At 44.5% G+C, this 22,984-nt stretch overlaps 1 protein-coding gene across 4 annotated transcripts in view; it reads right to left on the bottom strand.

Moving 5' to 3' along the window:
- Window positions 1-22,984, bottom strand: part of ALPK2 (alpha kinase 2) — a 67,044-nt gene that overhangs the window by 5,142 nt on the left and 38,918 nt on the right. For 2 of the 4 annotated variants that reach the window (XM_083402932.1, XM_083402933.1), the window contains 8 exons: window positions 18,616-21,595; window positions 16,793-16,940; window positions 14,729-14,856; window positions 14,597-14,632; window positions 12,279-12,553; window positions 12,072-12,160; window positions 9,108-9,325; window positions 6,131-6,179 (listed from right to left, as the gene is read on the bottom strand). In XM_083402932.1, coding sequence (XP_083259058.1) covers window positions 6,131-6,179; window positions 9,108-9,325; window positions 12,072-12,160; window positions 12,279-12,553; window positions 14,597-14,632; window positions 14,729-14,856; window positions 16,793-16,940; window positions 18,616-21,595 — 3,923 coding nt within the window. The remainder of the gene's footprint in view (window positions 1-6,130; window positions 6,180-9,107; window positions 9,326-12,071; window positions 12,161-12,278; window positions 12,554-14,596; window positions 14,633-14,728; window positions 14,857-16,792; window positions 16,941-18,615; window positions 21,596-22,984) is intronic. The other 2 variants (XM_083402934.1, XM_083402935.1) reach the window with 1 other exon arrangement.

Below are 22,984 nucleotides of genomic sequence, written 5' to 3'. Positions count from 1 at the left end.
TGAACGGGGATTCTCGAAAAGTTTGTGTGTATGAGACGCTGAGAGAGTAAAGTGTGCCCTCTACTGAGTTGGAACTATATTGCAAATAATTACTGTAACGAGAACATTGTGATGGAAAACTGACATTACTATTACGATTACGATTGCTATCATCTACTGTGAAGGCTGAAAGCGGGTTATAATAAAAATATAAAACTCATTAACATTCAAGTAAGCAACTGAGGGAGGAAACCACAAGTAGAAGGATTAACAGAGCAATCTTCTACTCAAATGGTGCCAGGCCAGGAGGAGGTATGTGCTGCTCCTATGTGAGCAGGAAGGCCATCCTAGGATACTGTGCTGCCTGAGGTGAAGGTCAAGATGGTGCCTCCTCTTCTTTCCATGTTCAGAAGCCAACTGGTCTGGCAGGTTAATTCTTATTTCAAGATAGGAGACAGGAGAGTGTTCTCTAGTGGGATGGGTTAGGGCCCCAGGACAGGGAGCCATGTGATATATGCAGCTCTGTTCACCAAAAGAGGGTGTGGGGCTCAGGAGCAACAGCCATAGGCCTACCACAGCTGCCTCTCACCACATGCTACCTGAGGTGGCCATCTCACTCTGTCTAATGGTAGGGCCAGCCCTGGTCAGTGGAATGGATGGAAGGGGGAGAAGACACAACCCAGAAAATACAGAGAGAGAGAGAGAGAGAGAGAGAGACAGACAGACAGACAGACAGACAGACAGAAGCATAAAAACAACAGAACTCCCTCAGTGTCTGCCTACCAATTCTGTGGAACAGCATCCTTGCTGAGATATTTTTGCTTTGGCAAGCTTTGCTAGTGGGGTGAAAAGGTCTCTGTTTTTGTTCTGTTTTTTAACCTACCCTCAAATGTGTTTTTTTGTACTATTTTAAACAGCATTTGCAGCTTTATTTTATGGCGTGTTTATAAATAGTATTGAGACATATGGGGAAAGTGATTCACAAATTAATAAATAGTAATCAGGAACTGTGTTTGCAATGATGCCCACATGCCTGCCCACACAAGGAGGGAGCCAATAATAGGATAATAAACACACACACACAGCAGCACATATGCTTCCCCACCCTCAACATAGTCCTTCTTGCAACAGAGTTCAAGGGCCATTCAGGAAGGAAAATACTTTTTTCACAAGCAGTCAAAAGGAAAGGCCAAGACACGCAACAAGGGCAGCCATGGAAACATGTCAATTATCAGCAGCTACCTTTGGTGGCTCTGGTCTAGAAACAGGAGATGCGAGGTTTAACCTCCCCCACCCCCAGGAGATGGGGGAAATGGCCCCACTCACTTTTTGCATGCCTGGACAAAACACTCTATACTGCAAGTTCAGCAGAGTGGTTGCCTACCCTCTCAGCCACGTACCAGACATATAGGACATTTGCCTTCCCACAACCCTAAGATTCAATCACTGACACCAGGAGGACAAGAGTTGCAGGGGGAGCCAGGTGGAACAAGTTCATGTTTCACATGCAGGAGAACCCAGACTCAAACCCAAGGTACAACCCTGCACTAATCAAGAGATGAGCGCCTTCCCACCATCATTCAGACTCAGTTGACTGGATCAAGAGAGAGACTGCATGGGCCAAAAGCCAGGCTTTTGCAAAGTTCATGCCATGATGCATAAACAAAGGCTACAGTCTCATCATCTGTACCCTGCTCTTAATCTTAAGAGACATGCCACAAAATGAAAATACAACCCCAGAAGCTCAACACTGTACTTGCTAGAGGCTGACTGAGTATTACACAGTAATCAAATAGCCCCAGTTTTTTTATTTTAAAAGTCAACTTCATCCTGTAAGAGCTGCTGAAGCAAGGAACTGTTTGATCAAAAAAACTCCAGCACATCTTGCAAGATCTACAACCAAATTTGGTGCCATTTGGTTTGCAAATTGCTACTTCGAAAATGGTTTCATTCAATTTCTGTTGTGTTTTCATACACCGATACCGTAATGTGAGTGGATTTGTCTCACCAGCATTATTCAAGGCATCGGGGACAGGAGAAGAGGTGTTTGCGAAGGGCTACCAATGGCAAGAGAACCATCAGCATAGTAGGTTCCTTTGACATTGTTAAATATGATATGAGAGATAATTTATAGGTTAGGAGAGCAGGGTGCTTGTGGCTGATATTCCCCACAGCTTCTTTCCACACAAGTCAGTAAACTTCAAAATCCAGTACTCATTTGGGACAGGTGAATCAGCATAGCACTCAGCTCCTCAGGGAGGTCTGTTTCTCTTGAGACCAATTTAGAAATCAGAGGTGTGTCATAGAGCTTATTGTGAGAATCCCCACATAGGTGCACCTCATAGGAGGGTCCACAGCCAAGCTCCCAAGTGGAGTCTAAAAATGAAGGTATCTGTGTTGCTTTTATACACAGTGCAAGATATACACCAGTAAGTTTTAGACAATTTTATCCTAGTCAGTATGGGTATTGAATTAAAAATGTTTTTATATACAGTGGTACCTTGGAAGTCAAACAGAATCCGTTCCAGAAGTCCATTCAACTTCCAAAACATTTGGAAACCAAGGTGCGGTTTCCAATTGGCTGCAGGAAGTTCCTGCAGCCAATCGGAAGCCACGGAAGTCACATTGGACGTTCGGGTTCCAAAGAATGTTCGCAAACCGGAACACTCACTTCCGGATTTGTGGAGTTCAGGAGCCAAAACATTCGACTCGCAAGGTGTTCAACTGTATGAACATGTAGTACTTTTTGATTGATATATATAAGCAATTGTTTTAACAGGTTTTTGTTAATATATGCAACATAGGAAATGAAATAAATAATAACATTTAAATCTGAGGAGTTTGCCAAAGCCAAAATCTCACTTGTATTTTTGCAATCTCTCCATTTGAATTTGAATTCATCATCTGTTCAGTTTGGGACACAGTTTGCATTCCTGTGATGCGAACAATTCTGCCACAAACTTTCTTTAAAACACACACACACCACTGTGGCTAAAATATTGCTGAGAACCAACAGCATTCTTTCCCAGTCAAGTAGTATCTTCCCATAATTCTTTTCGCTGTCTTAGGAAAAGATTAATGGGATTTGGCCATTGCAGGAAATATTGTGCAGAATATTAATCAGTGCGATCTTCTGCAACACATATTGTATGCTCATTAAAAACGTATATCGTCAAAAGGAAGAAAATAAATGGTCATGAATTATTCAAAGTGCTTTGCCTTAATGGCATTTTATAAACCTGCGAACTTACATCAAGACATTAGAGTATCTTTTCTCCCCACTCAAAATCTACCAAGAATACAAGGCAGATGAAAAAAAGGTAATGACCACAAGAATTAAAAACATTAAACACTGGAAAAAATATGCACTGGGATAGTGAATTAAGTTTTTTAAAAAAGATTTCCTTGTTTACTTACTTTAAAAACAAAACAAAAAAACCTTATAACCTACTTAATTTTCATAATAAAATTAAGTTGACCAAAAAGAAATCAAAATGTCACAACAGTACTGAAATATATCGCAACCCTCAATTTGAACACAAAGTCTATATATTAGGAAGCCTGCCAATGGCTCCTAGTTACAATACCTCAGAGGCATTAAGCCCCTCAATACTAGTTGCTGGGAATCACAGGTAAACAGAGTGCTGTTGTGCTGTGGCTCTCAGTAAGCGAGACTGAGAAGGTCTTCTGCCTGAAGTTTTGGACAGTTGCTGCATTAAGCAGGCCTGCCCCATCCATGAGACAAGGTGAGGCGACTGCCTCAGGCGGCAGGATCCACAGGGGCAGCAGATCTGGCTTCCAAGGAATGCACCACTTGGTGCTGCTGTTGCCACGGTGGCAGCGACAGCTGCGGCACACTCATTGGAGGATGGATCTGTCATCGTCTCAGCAGCTCCGCCCCCTGCAATGCTGCCTCTGCAGTGGCCTCTCAGCAAATAGGAAACACTGTTGGTCTCCACACACCCTTGTTCCTGATGTAGATCTTCACGCACCCCTTCTTCCCTGGGGGGCATTTGTTGCTTGCTCAGGTGCCAAAATGTCTTGGGCCAGCCCTGGCATTAAGTGAGCAATCCTCTCATAAGGAAGAGGTTGCACTACCATCATATTGGACTCGGGTCTTTGGCTGAATGGCTATCTTCCCTCCTCCTCCATTGCTGTGTACTGTAGTTACGTGATGCAGTTACGTTATTCTGATAATTGGTTGCTTTGTGGTTTTTACATTATGGTTGTAATTACACTTTTTTTTTTAATGACTTAAAAATCTTGCCCTGGGACCAATTTGATGAATAGCTGGCTATAAATACAAATCCTAATTGTTGTTGTTTAGTCGTTTAGTCGTGTCCGACTCTTTGTGACCCCATGGACCAGAGCACGCCAGGCCCTCCTGTCTTCCACTGCCTCCCGCAGTTTGGTCAGACTCATGTTTGTGGCTTCGAGAACACTGTCCAACCATCTTGTCCTCTGTCGTCCCCTTCTTCTTGTGCCCTCCATTTTTCCCAACATCAGGGTCTTTTCCAGGGAGTCTTCTCTTCTCGTGAGGTGGCCAATGTATTGGAGCCTCAGCTTCATGATCTGTCCTTCCAGTGACCACTCAGGGCTGATTTCCTTAAGAATGGATGCATTTGATCTTCTTGCAATCCATGGGACTCTCAAGAGTCTCCTCCAGCACCATAATTCAAAAGCATCAATTCTTCGGTGATCAGCCTTCTTTATGGTCCAGCTCTCACTTCCATACATCACTACTGGGAAAACCATGGCTTTAACTATACGGACAAATCCTAATAACTAACACTAATAAATATATAAACAAACGAGCAAACAAGAGACCATATTAGTCCACCATTACTCTTTTTAAAAATGCAGAAGTACATGTTGAAGGCAAGAAAATGGAGAGATCCTCTGTGGAATCATGTTGTTTTGCATTTCAGGTGGCTCCTGGTTTCTAACTATGTAGTTGATGGGTTGAATTTTCTTATCCACCCACCTCTGCTTTCACTTGCAAATTAGCATCGTGATTCTCAGCGATTTGCATAATATGGTACTCTGGGCAATTTGTATTTAAAGACAAAGCAGACCATTCTGAGTAGACTGCATTACATCATTGTTTCAGTTTCCTTCCAGCAATGTAAACATTTCCTTTTTCTTTCCTAGTACATTATTTTATTCTCCCCGCACCCACCTAGTTTTTCTTGAAGAAAATATTCATAGCTACTATGGATCATTTAAAAATATCTTTCCTCTCTCCTTTCTTATCTAGAAGAATTTATGTTGAATACATCTTGTCCCCTATTTTACTTTTTTACAGCATGTATGCAAATTGCTGAACCTAAGCAGACTCTTGGAAGCATATAGAAGATGCATAAACTTTTATGAAGTCTTTTAGGAGTAACCAAAGCAAGGAAAGGATGAAATGAATTTCCCCATGCAACTAGGGTTCTGAATCTTTAGCATAACATGCCAACTCTGTTTAATTTCATAAAAATGTATTTTAAAAAACCCACCCACACAATTTGTCTTCATAGAATTCCAACAGATCATTTCTTGGTTTAATAGTTTGTTACCTTCGCCCATCGCTTCCCCCTTAATGCTTCCCTTTTATCAAGGAAGCTCTTGATTCACCCTGTATTGGGTAACGCAGCAAAACTGCATATAGTATGTGGGTAGAGCTGAGTTTGTGCATTCTGTGCCAGTGAGGTCTGCACTGATATTAACTCTAATATTGTGAGCTCTACATTGGTGAGCCCTGATAATGGATTTGAGCAAAATAATACTACTATATCCTTTGGCTGCTGCTACACACACACACACACACCTGCTAGGAAGAATGACGGTTTGTTCCCAGGTGGGTTAGGTGGAACATGATATTGTATGGGGGGTGGGGGACAACCAAGGGTGTCTGCAGTGTGTTTATCACTCCCTCTCCCACAAGCAAACCAATGAGCCTTTTCAAAAGGAAGGTTCCATTAACATTTTATCCACCAGAAGAAGTCAGCAAGAAAGCCCTACTGAAATGCATTTTGCTTTTAAGAGCTGTGGCATAAAATGGATGCTGCGAGCTGCAACCTTCTCTATTAAGTTTGCAACATCACAAGGCTGATACAACAATGGGGGGGAAAACCAGGTCATTAAAAAATGGCGCTGCTTCACTCACCCTTTGGCCTGTGTTGCTATGCCAACGTCGGTTAGTTTCATTCCTACACCTACAAAATAAAACAGCAAGCCGGCATCACACAGGGGTATTTCAGGTATAGAAAAGCTTTATATATTAATGCAGTTTTTATTGGCTTCACTGCTGATTACAGATGCTATCCATCACACTCTCTGTATATACCGTCACAAATATTTCATTTCTCCAAGGCAGGCTATTCATTCAGCACTGTCACTGAATATAGGTCTACTCTGGAGCATCTCTTCCTCTTAGGGCTTATCTACACCTCTTGCCCTACTAATGTGCCTCTTGATGAGCTGACTCATCTCAGGCAGACTTTTTGGATCCGACCCTCCACTCTTTGTTTGGTTCTGGTGTCCCAATAAAGATCTGCAGTGTGGATCCTGAATCCGCAAAGACCACAACTCACAGGGTGGAATGCAGTTGAGTATTTATTTATTGCATTTTTACTCTGCCCTTCCTCCAAGGAGATTCGACTGGGGCATATGGTTCTCTGCCTTCCTCTTTTTGTGTGAGATACCTAGATGAGGGTAAGACACAAGGGAATGGGCCAAGGTCACACAATGATCACTATGGCCAAGTGAGCTCCACAGAACTTCACCTCCTTCTGTTGCGATCACAGAACTTGTCCCATGCATGGAATGATTTAGTTCAGAGTAGTCCAATGTGTGGCTTGAGGGCCACACACGGCCCTCAGCAACATTTGACATGCACAGACCTCACACTGCCTTCCCAAAGCTGGGTAAGGAGGCACTGGGCTTTGGGGAGGAGGCATGAGGGCTCTGACAGGGTCCTATAGCCCTCCCACCTCCTTCCCAAAGCCCAGCACCTCACTTAGAGGGCTATGGGAAGGCAGTGCACGGACTGGGGATGTGCATCAAAGTTTGGCCTTGCTCCCCCACCCTCACACGTCAAGGCAGTGTGCAGCTGCATTTTCCATGTTGAAGTACTCTGGTGGCCCACTTGGTATGAAAAGTTGGACTGTGCTGATTTGGTTGGTCACAAGCCATTGTGCCCAATGTACCTCGGTGGGGCTTGCTCACAGGCAGAGAGGTACTGAAGTCCTGCAGTCCCAACATTGCATTGCTGAAACCTCTTTTTTGCCAAAATGTGACTAGTACAAGACACACTCGGTAATGCAGTTAGGTAATTTTAGACTGTGGACTTAACCATCTCAGAGCAGCCACAACACAGACTGCAGCTGAATGTGGACCAGTCATTGCATGTTGGGGGAATGTGGGTGGACAAGTGGTTCCAGCCAAGCCCAGTCACTGGCAGCAGCTTCAACTCAGCAGTGCCACAGGTGAGAATGGCTGTGTGTGCACACAAAAGAGTGCAGGCATTCCCAGGCCAGCCCACTCACTACCAGTAGCCACAGGAGAGCAGCTCAGTCAACAAGTGAAGCAGGAGCTCCCAGCCCAGCCCACTGTGCACAGCCCAATTGCTGCCTGCACCAGCAAAACCTCTGCTGTGCTGGCGGAGGGCTTGCTTCCCTTGGGAGTACACCCAGCTGAGCTTGTGTGCCAAAGTCTGAACCTAACAATAAGACCTTGTGAAGAGTAACAGATGAGCTGAAATGAACACTGCACATTTCTTTTTTGAAAAAGAATCTATAATGCTTTCTATCCTCTTTTCAAACCGGTTACCAGCAGTGGAAAAATGTAGGAATTTCTTCCTGCATTTGTTATATTAGTTGAATATAGCACCATTGTGGAAGCTGAATACTTGCCACAGCAGGTAGATAATTCATTTCTTTCCTCTGACAGTAGGTAACACATTCTGAATGAAAAAAAGCTGCAGCCTTGAGGAGGCTGGAGAAAAGGAAATATCCATAAATCTTTTGACAGGAGTTCTACTTTAGTCAGTGATGTACTGTACCTGCAGGCATCCAGCCTGAAGCAGCTACTGAAGGGGTGACCTGATCATGGGTTAGTCACACTTTCAGCTTACAAACCTCTACCCAACTCGGGCCCAGGGCAAGAGTCACAGGAAAAACCAGCTGAGCACCAACAGCAACAATAGACTGTGGGAGGGAGGGTTACCAAACTCTTTGTTCTTCCATGTGAACCCAACCAGGAAGGTGAAGTGTAGGAGGGTTCCCAGGAGGCAGGACACAGCAACAACCTTTATTGAACTACATAACTGGGAGACAGGGACAAAGCAACTGCTTATATACATTCCTGAAAGCCTGGGCCACTCCCACTCCCAACGTGATGGGCTGTCTAAACTTCCAAGCTGCGAATCACGTGGGTCACGTGATGTCTGACGTTTATAGAAGCTTCCAGGTTAAAGTTAGTTACTGTTCTAAGTGCCACCCTCCATTGAGGGGGGCCTCCTCCCCGCCATACAGAACAGCAAAAAAACCAAAACAAAAAAACACACACAAATGGAACCTGCTCTGCTTCTGTGCTGGTCATAGAGTGGAGGAATCTCCTTCCTTTGTAGCTTCAGGCTAACAAAAAAGGAATGTAGTGCTCTATCCCTTCTTTGACACCCAGATGGAATTTCAAGCTTTGGGAAGAATGCCTGAAGGTGGAAGAATTCACTTCCATGCTTGTGCACCCCTAATTTTCATCATACGACGCAGTAGCAGCCCAGGTGGTGAGTGGAGCTACAGAGAGGCCTCCCCACACCAGCCTTTCTGCAGCTTATTTGGACAGGGCTGGGCAGTGGCAAGGTCTGAGCTGCATGGATACACTGGTGGAGCAGATCTATCCCTCCCACCAGTGTGGCTATGCAACCCTACCACTGCCAATCTACTCTCCCATTGACGCCAATGTTGGGAGGATGGCACTACTGATACCGCAGATATGGGGATATGTCTTTGAGATGAATGGTTTGCCTGATGTCAGCCAGTGAACCTCTGGCTGAAGTGAGGCTTGAAACATGGACTTCATCACTGCTGCTACACTCCATCAGCTTTACATCAAGCACGGCCATGTAGTGTTGAGATGCTCACCTTGCATGTCTGTTACAAGCAAGCTGCCACTGGTTCTCTCGTATACCCAGTGCTGAAAGGTGCAGCATTTCTGGCCAGCTTCCGAGTCTCTTCGCAGGAAGTTTATTTCTTTCCCATCCCTGATGGAGTATTTCACGAATTCTCCAATTAGCTCCTCTTCCACGGTCGCATAAGGGACATTGTTCTTGGGCCGATGAACAAGGAAAATAGGAATGATTCTAAAATGAAAACCAATAAATAAGACAATGGCACATTATAATCCTAGGCAGCACTTAAGGCTGTACTCACGAGTCCATGCAGACTGCTGTATTTTTTTCGGTATGTTCTCTCTGAGACTGATGGCACATTATAAAATGCTGTCACTCCCGGGGGAACAGCTGTAAGATTTTCAACACGTGTAAAAGGAACACTAAAGGGGCATGGGGGGGGAGAGACCACATCAGGATTATAGTTAAAACAACTACATCTGTGTGGATTTCCCCTTTAAAAAAACACCTCTGAATGGAAATGGAACGGAACTTACCAGTCAACACATGAGAAACAGAAATGAACTAGATACACAAGACCATTCCACCCACCCCTAGTTCTTTGTAACATATAGTTTTCAGCTTCAGAAAAGTAGTCTGTGATAACTCTAATTTTAAAAAGTAAAGAAACAGACTCAAGGAAGCAAAGTGTTTGGAGAGGTTTGGAGGAGGGATACATTTTTAGGAAGTGCTGGAACAGGATTCTTTAGCAAATTACCGCAGCGTTTGTGAGCTGGGTTTCCGCTTGGAAAATCCTTCATAGATATGAGTACAGCTGTTGTGATGTGTAAATAAGAGCCCTAAAGCTATTCCATCATCGCCTCCAGAGCTCAGGCCCAGCACAGTGTGCTCAGATGTGCTGCTTGCATCTTCCCTTTACATTTTCCAGAGGCGACTTCTATTTTTAACTCTGCACTTTCACCTTGTTTGAACCAATATTTTTTTACTGCAGATGTAGAAATGAAGTAGCAGCCCTGCTGAACAGAGAGGGTTGATGCATACAACCAGAACAATCTCTCTCTCTCTCTCTCTCTCTCTCTCTCTCTCTCTCTCCCTGCATTATTGTTGGCATCGGTCTGTTTCAAGAGGCATGGAAGAATGCAGGGGTAAAGTGAAACCGTTGGGAGAGTTACAGTGCCTGCTGTGTCTGTGGAGACCAATACAGAAATGACATGTTTTATTGCAGATGGGGCAGGTGAAGGCGGCTGGTTTTGCTGTTCCAGATGCACCATGGCATTTCTTTTCTCTGCGCTCCTCCTAGCATTCTCCTCTGGCTGCTGATGTGAATACACAAGCTGACTGCCTGCTTCCAGGAACTGAAGTCATCTGCAAGGGATTCCTGCAGGGTTGTTGTTGCCAGCCTTTGTGCCACATTTGCAGACATCTTTATAATGCAGGGTTGGTCTGCCAACAGGCCTGGTACCTGAACCCAGCTCCCCATAAAGCACATCCTTGGGAATCCTGCCATCTTACATTCTGTGGGCATGACCAAATCAGTGTAGCTGTTGCTGAGGCAGAAGTGCAAACATGCTGCAAATGTGGGCTTGGAAGAGCACATCTTTGTGTTATGAGACTCTGTCCTGCCACAGATGGCAGGTGCCTATTAAATTTATTTCAGGTTAACCTGCACTATGTATTACGTGTCTCCCCCACTAAGATACTTTTAAATGATTCAGATGCATCTGAAGGAGGTATCTTATATCCTCTTGAAAGAGATGACAAATTTCAGGGATATGCAAGACTCATCCCCAGCGTCATGCATGAACAAGAAGGAATTTCAGCGATCACTTCAGGAGGTGGATATATATGACTATCCTACAGTGGAACAGCAAATCCTTTGAAAAAGATCTGAGGTCATGCTGGTCCAGCCATCCATTACAGCATTTAAACGGTGTTTCCTTACCAATGTGAAGTGTTGAGCTGGCGCCCCACAACAAATAATAATAATGATAACGATAATAGTTTGCATTAACAGCAATTTGAGTGCTCAAAGTGCTTCAGATACATTGGGTTGTACTCAGCGTTGCACTAAGGAGAATGTTCTGCTGACGCAAAGTTTTCTCTTGCACAATTGAATCTTCATCCCCCCCATGCACCCCCATCTGTTCTGGAGCTCCAGAGCAGATTTGGGGATGACATAGGGCATGCACAGGTAGAGGATTGGGAGGGAGGGGAGACCCATTGCACTAGAGCTAATTTCTGTGCTAGCATAAATATTAATTGAATGCTACCCATTGTTTGTTTCTTGTGTGCATGATGAAAAAAGGATACGAGGACAATCCCCTGCCCTGAAAAGATTTCACCAGAGGTTTTCAACCTTTTTGAGGCCGTGGCTCCCTTGACCAACTACATTCTTAATGTGGCACCCCTGTGGGGATCAGGAGCCTAGTTATGTCATCTCTTCCTTGCAAAGCTGGCAGCTTTTCATCCTTTTTTGAACACCCTCCCTTGTCCATTTCCAACAGCAAGGGCTGGTGGACTGGCTGGCTGGGCTCCCTTGCCCACTTGCTTGCTTATTCCGAGGCCACCTCAGCTCCTGGCAACCAGCACCCCCTGACCGGCCCCAGAGGCACCATTTGCCCGCGGAGCTTGTAGCCGGGGCTGCTGCAACAAACAGCCACAGAAGCCTTTGGGAGGCAGAGATGCGAGAAGGCATCAGAGGGAGGGAGGGAAGGAAAGAAAGACAGAGGGCAGTATTGCCTGCGGCACCCCTGACTATCATTCAAGGCACCCCAGGGTGCCAAGGCACACTGGTTGAAAACCACTGGCTTACATAATCCAATATTCAAGGCAGCGGAAATAATAGAAGAAAGAGGCTAATTCACTCTTAATTCTCATTCTTGTCCAACAGCATGCATGGAGCTAGGTGTGGATGTCATCCATCACACCATTGTTACGGTTGCAACACACGTTTTATTTTTTAAAAAATGTTACTCACTCAGGCACCTCTCCAAAGCCCTCCAGAGGTTTTGTTTCCGCAGCATATATCTTGGCGTACTCTCTTGCCGTGTTCTGAACATAACATTCCTATATAAAAGAGAGTCCAGTGGCATGGCAAGAAAGGAAACAATTAACCGTGGCCATAGTTTAAAAGCTTGGATGTCCCCGCAGGCCTTGATTACAGAAGGGTACAGCAAGCACTTACCTGCAGTGCCAATTTGTAATTCTTTTTCATGAGTTCATCGTTGTTCCTGGTCCCATATGCAATGGCATTGTGCACTTTCAGAACACAAGGGTGGCCGGGGCCGAACACCGGAACTAAGCCTTGCATGACTTTGCTTCGGAAAGCCTTTCGGTGCACTCCTTCCCCAAAATGCAGCTCTTCGGTTATAATCCGCCCATGCAGGCTGTTGCCAAAATAACTATCACTGATGAAATCTTCCCTGAACATAAGCTCTAAGAATTCAATCTCTTCCAACCCTAGAAATATATAAATATACATAAGACCTCAACGAAGAAACTACATTCTGCTAAGTAAAAAAGTTTATGTGTATGCATGCCAAAGAGAAATCAACTGGGGGGGGGGGAGCAATCAAACTAGAGGAAGCAAACGAGACAGAATGAAGGCTCGGGGGGAAATGTATGAGGGCTTCTGGGATTTTTCATGCCCTTCTTAATACTGCAGATCCACATAATTTTTGAAAAGCATTTCTGATAGTGAGGGTTACTATGTAATGGTTTTTGATATACTGCAAGGTACTGCAAAATGTTAGTACTGATTCTGAGGCTGATTCGTACTACCGACAGATTCGTGGTTGCCATGTATCTCTTCCTCCTGTTGGCCATGCCTTGCTCATGGTATCCACATTAAGGTACTGTAATTTTGGCAGTGTACAGAACTGGTAGATTATGTTCATGGTGAATCAGTCACATGACCCACATGCTGAAGCAAACAATGATTGAGTAGAACCCCCTAAATCTGTTCCAGAATTTATATGAATAACCTGCTTAACCACCCCAATATCTGTAGACTTCCAGGCAGTGCAGTGTTGACATCAACCAGAGCATCCAGAGATAAGAGTTCTTTCTATGATGCTCATGTAGCAAATGAACCCTTTTCAACTTTTCTTCAACTTTAGACATATTTTTTTTAGGGAAGCAACAAGTATAGCCATTTACATATATATATTACAGTATATAGCTCTGTAACCTTAATTATATTCTTTTGCTATTTTGTTATTGTAACCTTTTTCTTTTCTTCCTGTTTACTTTAATTCACTGTAATGTTTTCAATACAAATAAATGACAACTTTAGACTTGGGCAAATAATACTATGACAACTTTAGACTTGGGCAGAAGAGGAGTAAACTCTGTGATGAAGGTTGATGTGGAGCTTAAAGCATCTGTGATCATGCATGGAAGCATTCAAGGCTTCAGGTCCTACAGTGGATCTTCCTTGTTGGAAATGCAGCCTGAACATGAGGTGGGGAAGGCTGATCCCTCCAAAGTCTGGGATTTGGTGATGTGATTGCTGTGTATTTGGGGTCAGGAAACCAGTGGGGAATTTATGGCCCTCCAGATGCCGACAGACCCTTCCATCCTGACCTGCATTATTTACCATTTCTACAACTACCTGGGAGTCCCCTCTTAGCAATTCCATCCATGTATCAAATTCCAATAACAAAGGCACATGAAGACGCGTTTGCAGGTAATGAATGAAAAGCCATGCAACTGTTTTTAAAGGGGACAGAACGATTAATCCTGCTTCTTGAAGAGTCAGAACAACTAACCATCCACTAGACTGAATAAGCTAAAGCTGACCAGCACAATATGTCCAGCAATGATGAAACCTGTTGGCAAAAGTGTTATCTATGTTTAGCACGGGCAAAGCAAAACACATGCTGGGGCGATTAGAGAAATAGCAACATATGGGGAAAGTATTTCTCGTCTCTTAATTCCTTGCCTTTCTCCCTGGGTAGTGTTACATAGCACAAGACTTTGCAAAGGCCACATGTTTGGGCACCGGGAATGCTTGCATCAAAACAGTTCATTGTTATGGTTCCTTTCTCTCAGCGGAGTCCCTGTGGGGCCACTTCAGCTGCTTCAGTTTCAACGGGGCTTTCTGACCCCGCAAGCTAAAGCAGCAACCTTCGCCAAGCGAGTGAGGCAGACCCAGGGAACCATAATGATGGGGAACCTAGGTACAATGTTCCTCTTCGAGAAAAGAAGTCAAAAGCAGAATGTGGGCTAGGCTCTCAAGGAGTGGCTGATGCGATCAGCGTAGGAGAGCTCAGAATAAGGTGACTCAGTGGTGATGGGAAGACTCTTCATGTATACTCAGACAGACTTTCTTGTACATTACTGCTTCACATATTTCAGGGCAGTCATTACAACCATCTCTGTCACTGCGTCCTAACAAGCCCTGGCTCAAATTAGTAACAGCTATGCAGAATATGCCCAAGTACGATTATGACTTGGCACGATTCTCCATAGGTGAACAGGAAGAACTCCATATGGACTTACCTTCAACATCCTGAAGACTAGAAAGATGTTCCAATACTGCAGAGAGAACAAAAACAACACAGGCAAGGTTTAGACAGTAAAATAGCACCTTTAATTGTGCTTTGTCGTAAGAGACAATATGTTAGAATTTACCTTCGGAGGTCAGGTTAAATTCTGCAGATGCTTTCCCATACATATTCTTCAAGCAGCAGTGATACAGCCCTTGGTCCTTTTTACCAGCTTGAACTATTGCCAGGGATACTGGAAAGTCATCTCCTGCACTAGAAGAGATGTTAACATTTGAACGTTTGTGTTTTAATACCTTTTCTGCTTAGTTTTTCAGAGGTTTGTGTGATCTCTTTGTCTTCCTTCCTCTCTCCCTCTCGTTCCCCACCCCCATTACTGGAATGTAGGGAAATATGGGCACTGTTATTAGTTATTGCGGCTGGAACAGTGGGCAAGTAAGTGGCTAAGGTAAAAGGTAAAGGGACCCCTGACCATTAGGTCCAGTCATGACCGACTCTGAGGTTGCGGTGCTCATATCGCTTTACTGGCCGAGGGAGCCGGCGCACAGCTTCCGGGTCATGTGGCCAGCATGACTCTGGCGAACCAGAGCAGTGCACGGAAACACCGCTTACCTTACCTTACCTATTTATCTACTTGCACTTTGACGTGCTTTCGAACTGCTAGGTTGGCAGGAGCAGGGACCGAGCAACGGGAGCTCACCCCGTCGCAGGGATTCGAACCGCCAACCTTCTGATCAGCAAGTCCTAGGCTCTGCGGTTTAACCCACAGCGCCACCTGCGTCCCTAGTAAGTGGCTAGGAAGGAGTATTATGACTTCCATGTTCTTGCCACCTTGGATTTAAATCTGAGCTGAATAATAACTCCTTCCTAGTAAGTGGCTAGGAAGGAGTTATTATTCAGCTCAGATTTAAATCCAAGCTGGGAAGAACATGGAAGTCATAATCCTTGCCTTGATTTTAAGGCAAGCACTATGAGTTGCTGAATCTCATACTTAGCAACATTTCTAACAAATATGGAGTGCCAAATCTGAGTCAGGCCTAAAAACAAGCAAGCATGTAAATAAATGCACATGAATGACCCAATTCCATGTACACATCTGAAGTCACTTGACAGCTGTAGGGTACCACACTCACCTATACCACCCACTCAAACAGCATAGGTTTCATGTGTTTACAAAATGTGCAAAGGATTTTTTTATAGGAGCTACAATCCATAAATGTTCATTTCAAATATATCTACAGGATGCAGTACTTGGGGTTTTTTAAATACTGCTTTTATTGATTTTCATGGTACAGAAGATAAATTTTGAGAAAACAATTGTTACATCAGTAAACCACAAATAACTTGTCCTGATAAAATTACAGGCCATGTGCCGTACTTGTTGAATTTGTTAGTTCTGTTGCCTCTGGTTCCATGTGCTCTGTCAATGCTTAGAATGTGTGTTAGAATCCAGGAATCATTTAGGATTAAATCAATCAAGCCCTGCTTCTTTCATTGGTTCTACTGACTAACTGCTCTATGGTACAATAATTTATTGTATCCACAAATTTTAGAGATAATCCACACACACACCCAGTCCTCATCCACCCCTCATTATGTGCACTGCTGCTTGCAGGAGATTCCTACAAATAACTCCTCTTCCTGACAGCAGCACTCCCATACCTATAGAACTGCACACATGGCAAGGCTGTCTGTTGCTCAGCCTTTACCAAAGGTGTCATGGGCTTTGAAGACAATAGAACTCAGGACGCAAGAGAGAAACGTGCTAAGAGGAAGGCACGCTCGGCAAATCCACACCATGATCAACTTCCGCCCGGAAACCAATGCCCCCACTGTGGAGGGACGTGTGGATCCAGAATTGGCCTCCATAGTCACTTACAGACTCATTGTTAAAACCGTGTTTATGGATGACAATCTTAATCGGCTACGAGTGATCGCCAAAGAAGAAGAAGTGGTGAATGAATGAATGAATTTATGTTAGCCAGACAATCTGAAGGTTGTTGAAGTAATCCATTATTACAGTATCGCTTCACTAGGTGCAGCTGTCATTTCTCTCCATCCCATGATACCATCAGAGCTTTAGTCATCAAAATAAGCACACTCCCTAACACGCACACTCCCCTCCACCCATCCAATATGCACACTCCTGTCCATTGAAAAGCATGTATGTTTTTTGCATAGCTCTCCTTACCTTCTGTGAACTTGGGCAAGTAGCTTAGAGTCTTTAGTCCATGTAATGGTGGAGTCTTCGTGAATTTCACTAAACTGGCAGCACAATTTTATATTTCCAGAGCAGTCAGGGAACAGTTCAGCTTGGATTTTCTTCACCAGCTTTGGTGCTTGAAGTAAAACACAATTCAGTGAGTGGCTTAAACACATAGTAAAACCTCAGGACCAATTTAGACATTACATGTCTGTTGACATGTCATTCCTGTAAGTTCATTGTGTAAGAGTTTAAAAATAACAATGATGCATACACCTTGTAGATTGTGAACCATGTAGATTTCTTTTTCTTAGGGCTATGGGTTTCTTTTCTGATGAAAAATCAATCAACCATTTCACTTTATCCTGGAGCAGCGTTTCCCAAACTTGGGTCTCCAGCTGTTTTTGGACTACAAGTCCCATCAACCCTAGCTAGCAAGACCAGTTGTCAGGGATGATAGGAATTGTAGTTCAAAAGCAGCTGGACATCCAAGTTTGGGCAACACGAGTGAAGCGATTGTAGCAAGCAAATTAATATTCTTCCATAATATTGTTTATTTCTTTATAAATGTTTATTTAAATGTTCTAAGTCAGTGGTGGGTAACCTCTGAGCTTCCCGGTGTTTATTTCCATTTATAAAATATTTTAAAATATTAGGATGGCGTACGACAACAACTCCCATCGGTGCCAACCAGCATGATCAGTCATTAAGGATGATGGGATTCATAGTCTAGCAGTACTTGGAGAGCCTCTGGCTCCCTAACCCTGTTTTAAGTCCAAACCCTGGCCCTGAAGATGGGAGCCACAGCTTCACACATATGTTCATGCGCCAAACTATCACTAGCCCTGGGACTAATTAAGCTGCACTGTCCACAATCCAATTAAACCAGAATGCCACTCCCGACATAAGGGGGGGGGGTTTGCAGGCTCACGCTCCCATCTACATCCTTATGGGGCTGGCTGCAGCTGCGCGAGACTGGGGAATCCCGGGAGTCATAAATATTCATCATTCTCCGCGCCAGCCAATCGGCTGGCACCGGGGGCGGGATTAGTAGGGGGCATTTAAGGTCGGGGCAGCCCGTGCCCGCCCCTTTCTTTTCTTTCAACACCTGCGGTTTAACTAATTGGTAAGGATTCACTGTTTTGTAGAGAAAACTAAGAATGTATACAATAGCTGATTTGTCACAATAACCATTTCATGGGACCGAGATGTCAGATGATAGTAACACTTCTCTTTTGGTAAACAATATTGAATTGGGGGGAGCCCATACAGCTCATGCTTTACATATAATAGTTTCTACATTCAATCTCTGGCAGAGGTGCCAGCTTGTGAGGCCAATTAGGGAGGCAATGTCACACACATGACATCACACACGTCTGGCGCAGGACATCAAGAGCAGCCAGGGGCAGAGCTGAGCAGAGCGACAATGGAGCTTCAATGGCCAGCAGTTCCTCCTTCATCTCCTCCTGGTGCTGCCACCGGCAGAAGTCTGCTTTGACCCTCCTTCCCCTTCATGGCAGGAGGAGGAGGAGGAGCTGGCCACTGGATCCACACTCTGCTAGGCTCCGCATTTTGCATCCTTGCTTATGGGACATTGGGGGACCCCGGCCCCTACCCCTAAAATACTGAGGGGGCCAACAAGGGCTTGCCCCCCTGGAGCTGGCACCCTTGCTCTCTGGCATCTCCACCTACAAAGCAACTCAGAAAGCAAAGACAGGAAAGACCTGTGTCTGGAGCCTAGGAGAATTTCTGCCCAAGGACTGCTGATGTGTAAGGACAATTTTAAAAAATAAATCAGTTTCGAAACGTACCTTTGCTGTCTTTTTTGCAAGGCAGTTTCCGTTGTTCCCTCTTCTCCTCCTTGTGAGTTGGCCCAGCCTCTGTTTTTGAGACTTTTTTGGCACAGCTGGCCTGGTTGCAAACATTTTCCTTTGCTTCAAGGCGCGGCTTCTTAATTTGTACCTTTGGTGCCATCTTCTTCTTTACGGTTTCTTGCTTACGCTTCACGTCCTCTGCGCTACTGTGATGCGAGGGTGCCTTGCAGGGTTTGGAGGATTCCTGCGACTTCGTCTTCCCTTCTCCTGCAGTTGCTCCTGAAGTGCATAGCTGAATTTTGACCTGTGGCAGCTGTTCCTGAGAATGATGGCTGTTCTTGGAGGCACAAGGCAAGACGCTGACTAAGGCCCCTATTGCATGCTCTGATGAATTTAGGCTTTGCCTCTCACCATCTGTGAATGCTGTGGCTCGATTGTGACCTATAGATGGAACTACACACTCTCCCACTAATCCCCCTTCAGACACACCAGCTTGCTCACCGGAAAGGACCACGAATGGATGCACAAAGTCTGTAATATCATGCCAAGAATACATCTGTTCTGATTTAATAAGTGCCATCATGTAAGGCTCCACTTCCTCTAGGTTACATTCAGTGGGCTTTTGAGTTTCTCTGGCACCCCTTTCACACGGGATTATTTTGGTCTGACCTTCTCTGCCTACATGTTGGTACTCATCCTGTTGTAGTTCACTGTTTTCGTGCCAGGAATGTGTGTGTTCTGAATCGATTAGGTTCCTCATATAAGGTTCTACTTCACTTTCCTCAGGATCATGTGAAATAGACATTTGTCTTTCTCTCTCACTCTGGACTGTTTGAGTGTTACTTTTCTCCACCACCCTTTCAGACTGATTCTGCCAATGTTCATCCTTATCCTTCTTAACTCCGACTTGCATGGACTCATTTTGCCTTAGGCTTTCAACTGCCTCTGGTGCATTTGTACCAAACTTTCCTGACACTAGTTCGTTTGTACTACAACCTTCACATATGCTTTCCTGTAGAATCTCATGCTGAGCACAAACTATTAAATTGCCTACCATATGGCTTGCATTTTGATTATCCTGACCTGTACTGTGACACTCATTTCTGATAATACTTGAAGGCTTAACAGTGTTTAAAGCTGCTGACTTGCAAGGTTCCGATGGAGAACATGCAAAATCCAATCCTAACCCTAAATGGTCAGTAATGCTAGATTTTTCCCCGGATACTGTTTGATGAGAATCTGATGGTGGCATCACATATTTGCATTCTAGGGCAGCTTGCTCTATGCTTGTCCCAAAGTCCCTATTTTCTTCACTCATGTCATTTTCATTGTTCTTGTTTATTTCTAACAGAACTTCAGTGTAGAATCTAACTTTGTATGATGCTGTGAACACTGGTTCTGCTTTGTGCCTCTCTATTTTTTCATTGCCCTCAACAGCTTTAGGCTCAGTAGCTAAAACTGAACTATGTTCTTCCGTGTGGTAGCTGCAATTCTGTGCATCAGATACAGCTTGAACATCTTTACCATTATTGCCTCTCAAAACATGATAAATATCACAATTTTTGTCACTTTGAGCTTTCATTTCTGACTCAGTTCCTTTCTCCTGAAATTTCTCTGCAACATTTTTATCGACCGCCGTAATTGAAAAGTGTTCTTCAGTTCCAAATTGATCATTATTTTTGCCAGAGAAATTACTGGATGAATCCTCTTTCAGTGAAAGCTCAGCAAGATTAGCACACTCTTTTATTCTCGAGTGGCGCTGTGTAACATGAGACTCTTTAGTAGGCATCTCTTCAGCCTGCTTTGCTTTGGGGCCATCTGTACAATGAACAATCTGTTCAATACAAGACAATGGGCTGGGATAATTAGCAGGTAGGCCTTTTAACATTTCTTGGCCATGTTCTAAAAAATTGCCTGGAGCTTCTGTAAGTTTGAATGGAGATTCTACTCTACAGGACTGGAAGCCACCATCAGTCATAATTGTTTCTTCCTGATAAGCAGACATATGAGCAGATCTATTATGATCAGGCTTTTCCTTTTGGATATTGCTGCTTAATGGATGAACAGATGGCTTTTCTGTTTCGTGTCCAAAGGCAGAGCACAGACACATGGCATCTGTTTCTGCAGGTAGTGCAAGAGAGCTGTTGTCCGTGGTTGTACGGCTACATGCTCCATCTCCTTTTAGCGCACTGCAGTAATCAGTGTGGACTTTCATTACTCCTGCCAATTCTGTGACAAGCTGATTATCTTCTGTTAGATTTCCTGGCACAAGCTGCCTAGTGCTTACATCCCTCGCAATGTTCAGCCCTTCAACCTCCTTGGCAGCGTCAGTCCCAGCTGCTGAACTCTCAACTTTGCTGCTTGCGCAAGTGAAGTCACAGCCCCAGTCTTCTCCCTCATAAAGAAGCATCTGTAACTGCTCGTGCATGGATGATAAATCAGCATCTCTGACCTCAGGTTCTGCAGCTTCCAAGGCTCCCTGGGAATCCGCTTTGGACAGATATTGAGCACAGGGAATATCATGGACTGCTTTTACCTCGTTAGATTCACAGGGCTTCCCTCCACATGCCTTTGCTCTTTCCGTCTGTATATTGGGCACAGCCAAAGGAGTAAGAATGTCACATAAGCCTTCTTGCTTAGAAGTGTCACTGGGGTGACTTTGTGCTCCAGGCGGCACATTGAAGCTTGCCGTATCATCCGTGATTGTGAGATGAAGAGTTTGATCCCAGCACGGCTCCCTCTCATTATGAGTCCCATTGGACACACAAAGGCCAGCAGAGTTTTCCAGCACTGCACTGCCTGTTGGAAATCCGTTTTTGCCACTGACCTTTCCTGAAGCTGACTTTTCAGAAGCAAGGCTTTTTACGGGGGAAGATTTGAAAACAAATCTCTCGTCTAATACAGGCTCCGTTATAAATAGTTCCAGATTACCACTGATTGGCACTGTGTGGTCAGAGTCAGCTTCTTGTTGCTGTACCTGGAAGAAATAGGGCGAGGGAAGGAATGAAGAAATAAGACATGTTTATGAATTACGAATTAGGCTATTCAATCAGAAAGCTCAGGTGGGACTGGGGCCCAAAATGATAATACAGTGGTACCTTGGTTTTTGAGTGTCTCGGAAGCCGAACGTTTCCGTTTTTGAATGCCGAAATCTCAGAAGTAATTGCTTCCATTTTCGAATGTGCCTCAGAAGTCAAACGGCTTCCGTGGTGTGTTTTTCAATTTTCTCAATGAAAACTGCAGATGGCCCTTTGCACCTCGGTTGTCGAATGTTTCAGAAGTCGAACTGTCTTCCAGAACGGATTACGTTTGACAACCAAGGTACCATTGTACTCTAATGTGTGACTAACACCATGATTTATCAACATCCGAATGATACCTATTATCAATTCAAGTCAACACACTGGTATGTATGAAGTCATGTAGGTTTAACAGGGTTGGCCTTGACTAGGGTACATGCATAAAGGTAAAGATAAAGGGACCCCTGACCATTAGGTCCAGTCGTGACCGACTCTGGAGTTGCGCGCTCATCTCGCTCTATAGGCCGAGGGAGCCGGCGTACAGCTTCTGGGTCATGTGGCCATGAACCAGAGCAGCACACGGAAACGCCGTTTACCTTCCCGCCGGAGCAGTACCTATTTATCTACTTGCAGTTTGACGTTCTTTCGAACTGCTAGGTGGGCAGGAGCAGGGACCGAGCAATGGGAGCTCACCCCATCGTGGGGATTCGCACCGCCGACCTTCTGATCGGCAAGTCCTTTAACCCACAGCGCCACCCACGTCCCTAGGGTACATGCATAGGGAGTGCAAAAATAAGGCCTTTTCAGGCCAACATTTAGCATTTTAAAATCCTGTTGATTTCAATGGGGAAAATGTAAGCACACACTTTACCTTTCCACTGGAAACACTGAGACATAAAAAAGGTTTAACTTTTGCTAGTTCACACACCTAGTTTAAAATCTACTATTACTTTAGCCTAAGCCATGCTGAAGTCATATACTGTAAGTGACCAGGGATAGATCATACTTTCAGATGATGACTTCATGGAGAAACTGGACAAAGTCAATGAACTCACTCACCCTGATCTAGTGATTCCTTGTGGGAATCCCATACCCAGAAGGAGGGAAGGTCTAAATCAGGTGTGGGAAACCTCCCCACCCCCGCAGATGTTGCTGAACTACAACTCCCATCAGCCTCAGCAAGCATGGCCAGGGGTGATGGGTGTTGTACAACATCTGCAGTGTCAAATGTTTCCCTTGTCTGATCTACATCTACAAAGCACTGCATGTGGAGAGCATTCCTTTCTTTTGTAGCGACAGGGGAAGCTCTGCTAGGTGGGGTCACATTCCTGCAAATCAGAATCATC

The sequence above is a fragment of the Podarcis tiliguerta genome (assembly GCF_965153285.1).
Source record: "Podarcis tiliguerta genome assembly, chromosome: 11".
Lineage (NCBI taxonomy): Eukaryota > Metazoa > Chordata > Lepidosauria > Squamata > Lacertidae > Podarcis > Podarcis tiliguerta.
The sequence above is the reverse complement of the archived record's forward strand: the minus strand, read 5'-3'. Positions and strand labels throughout refer to the sequence as shown.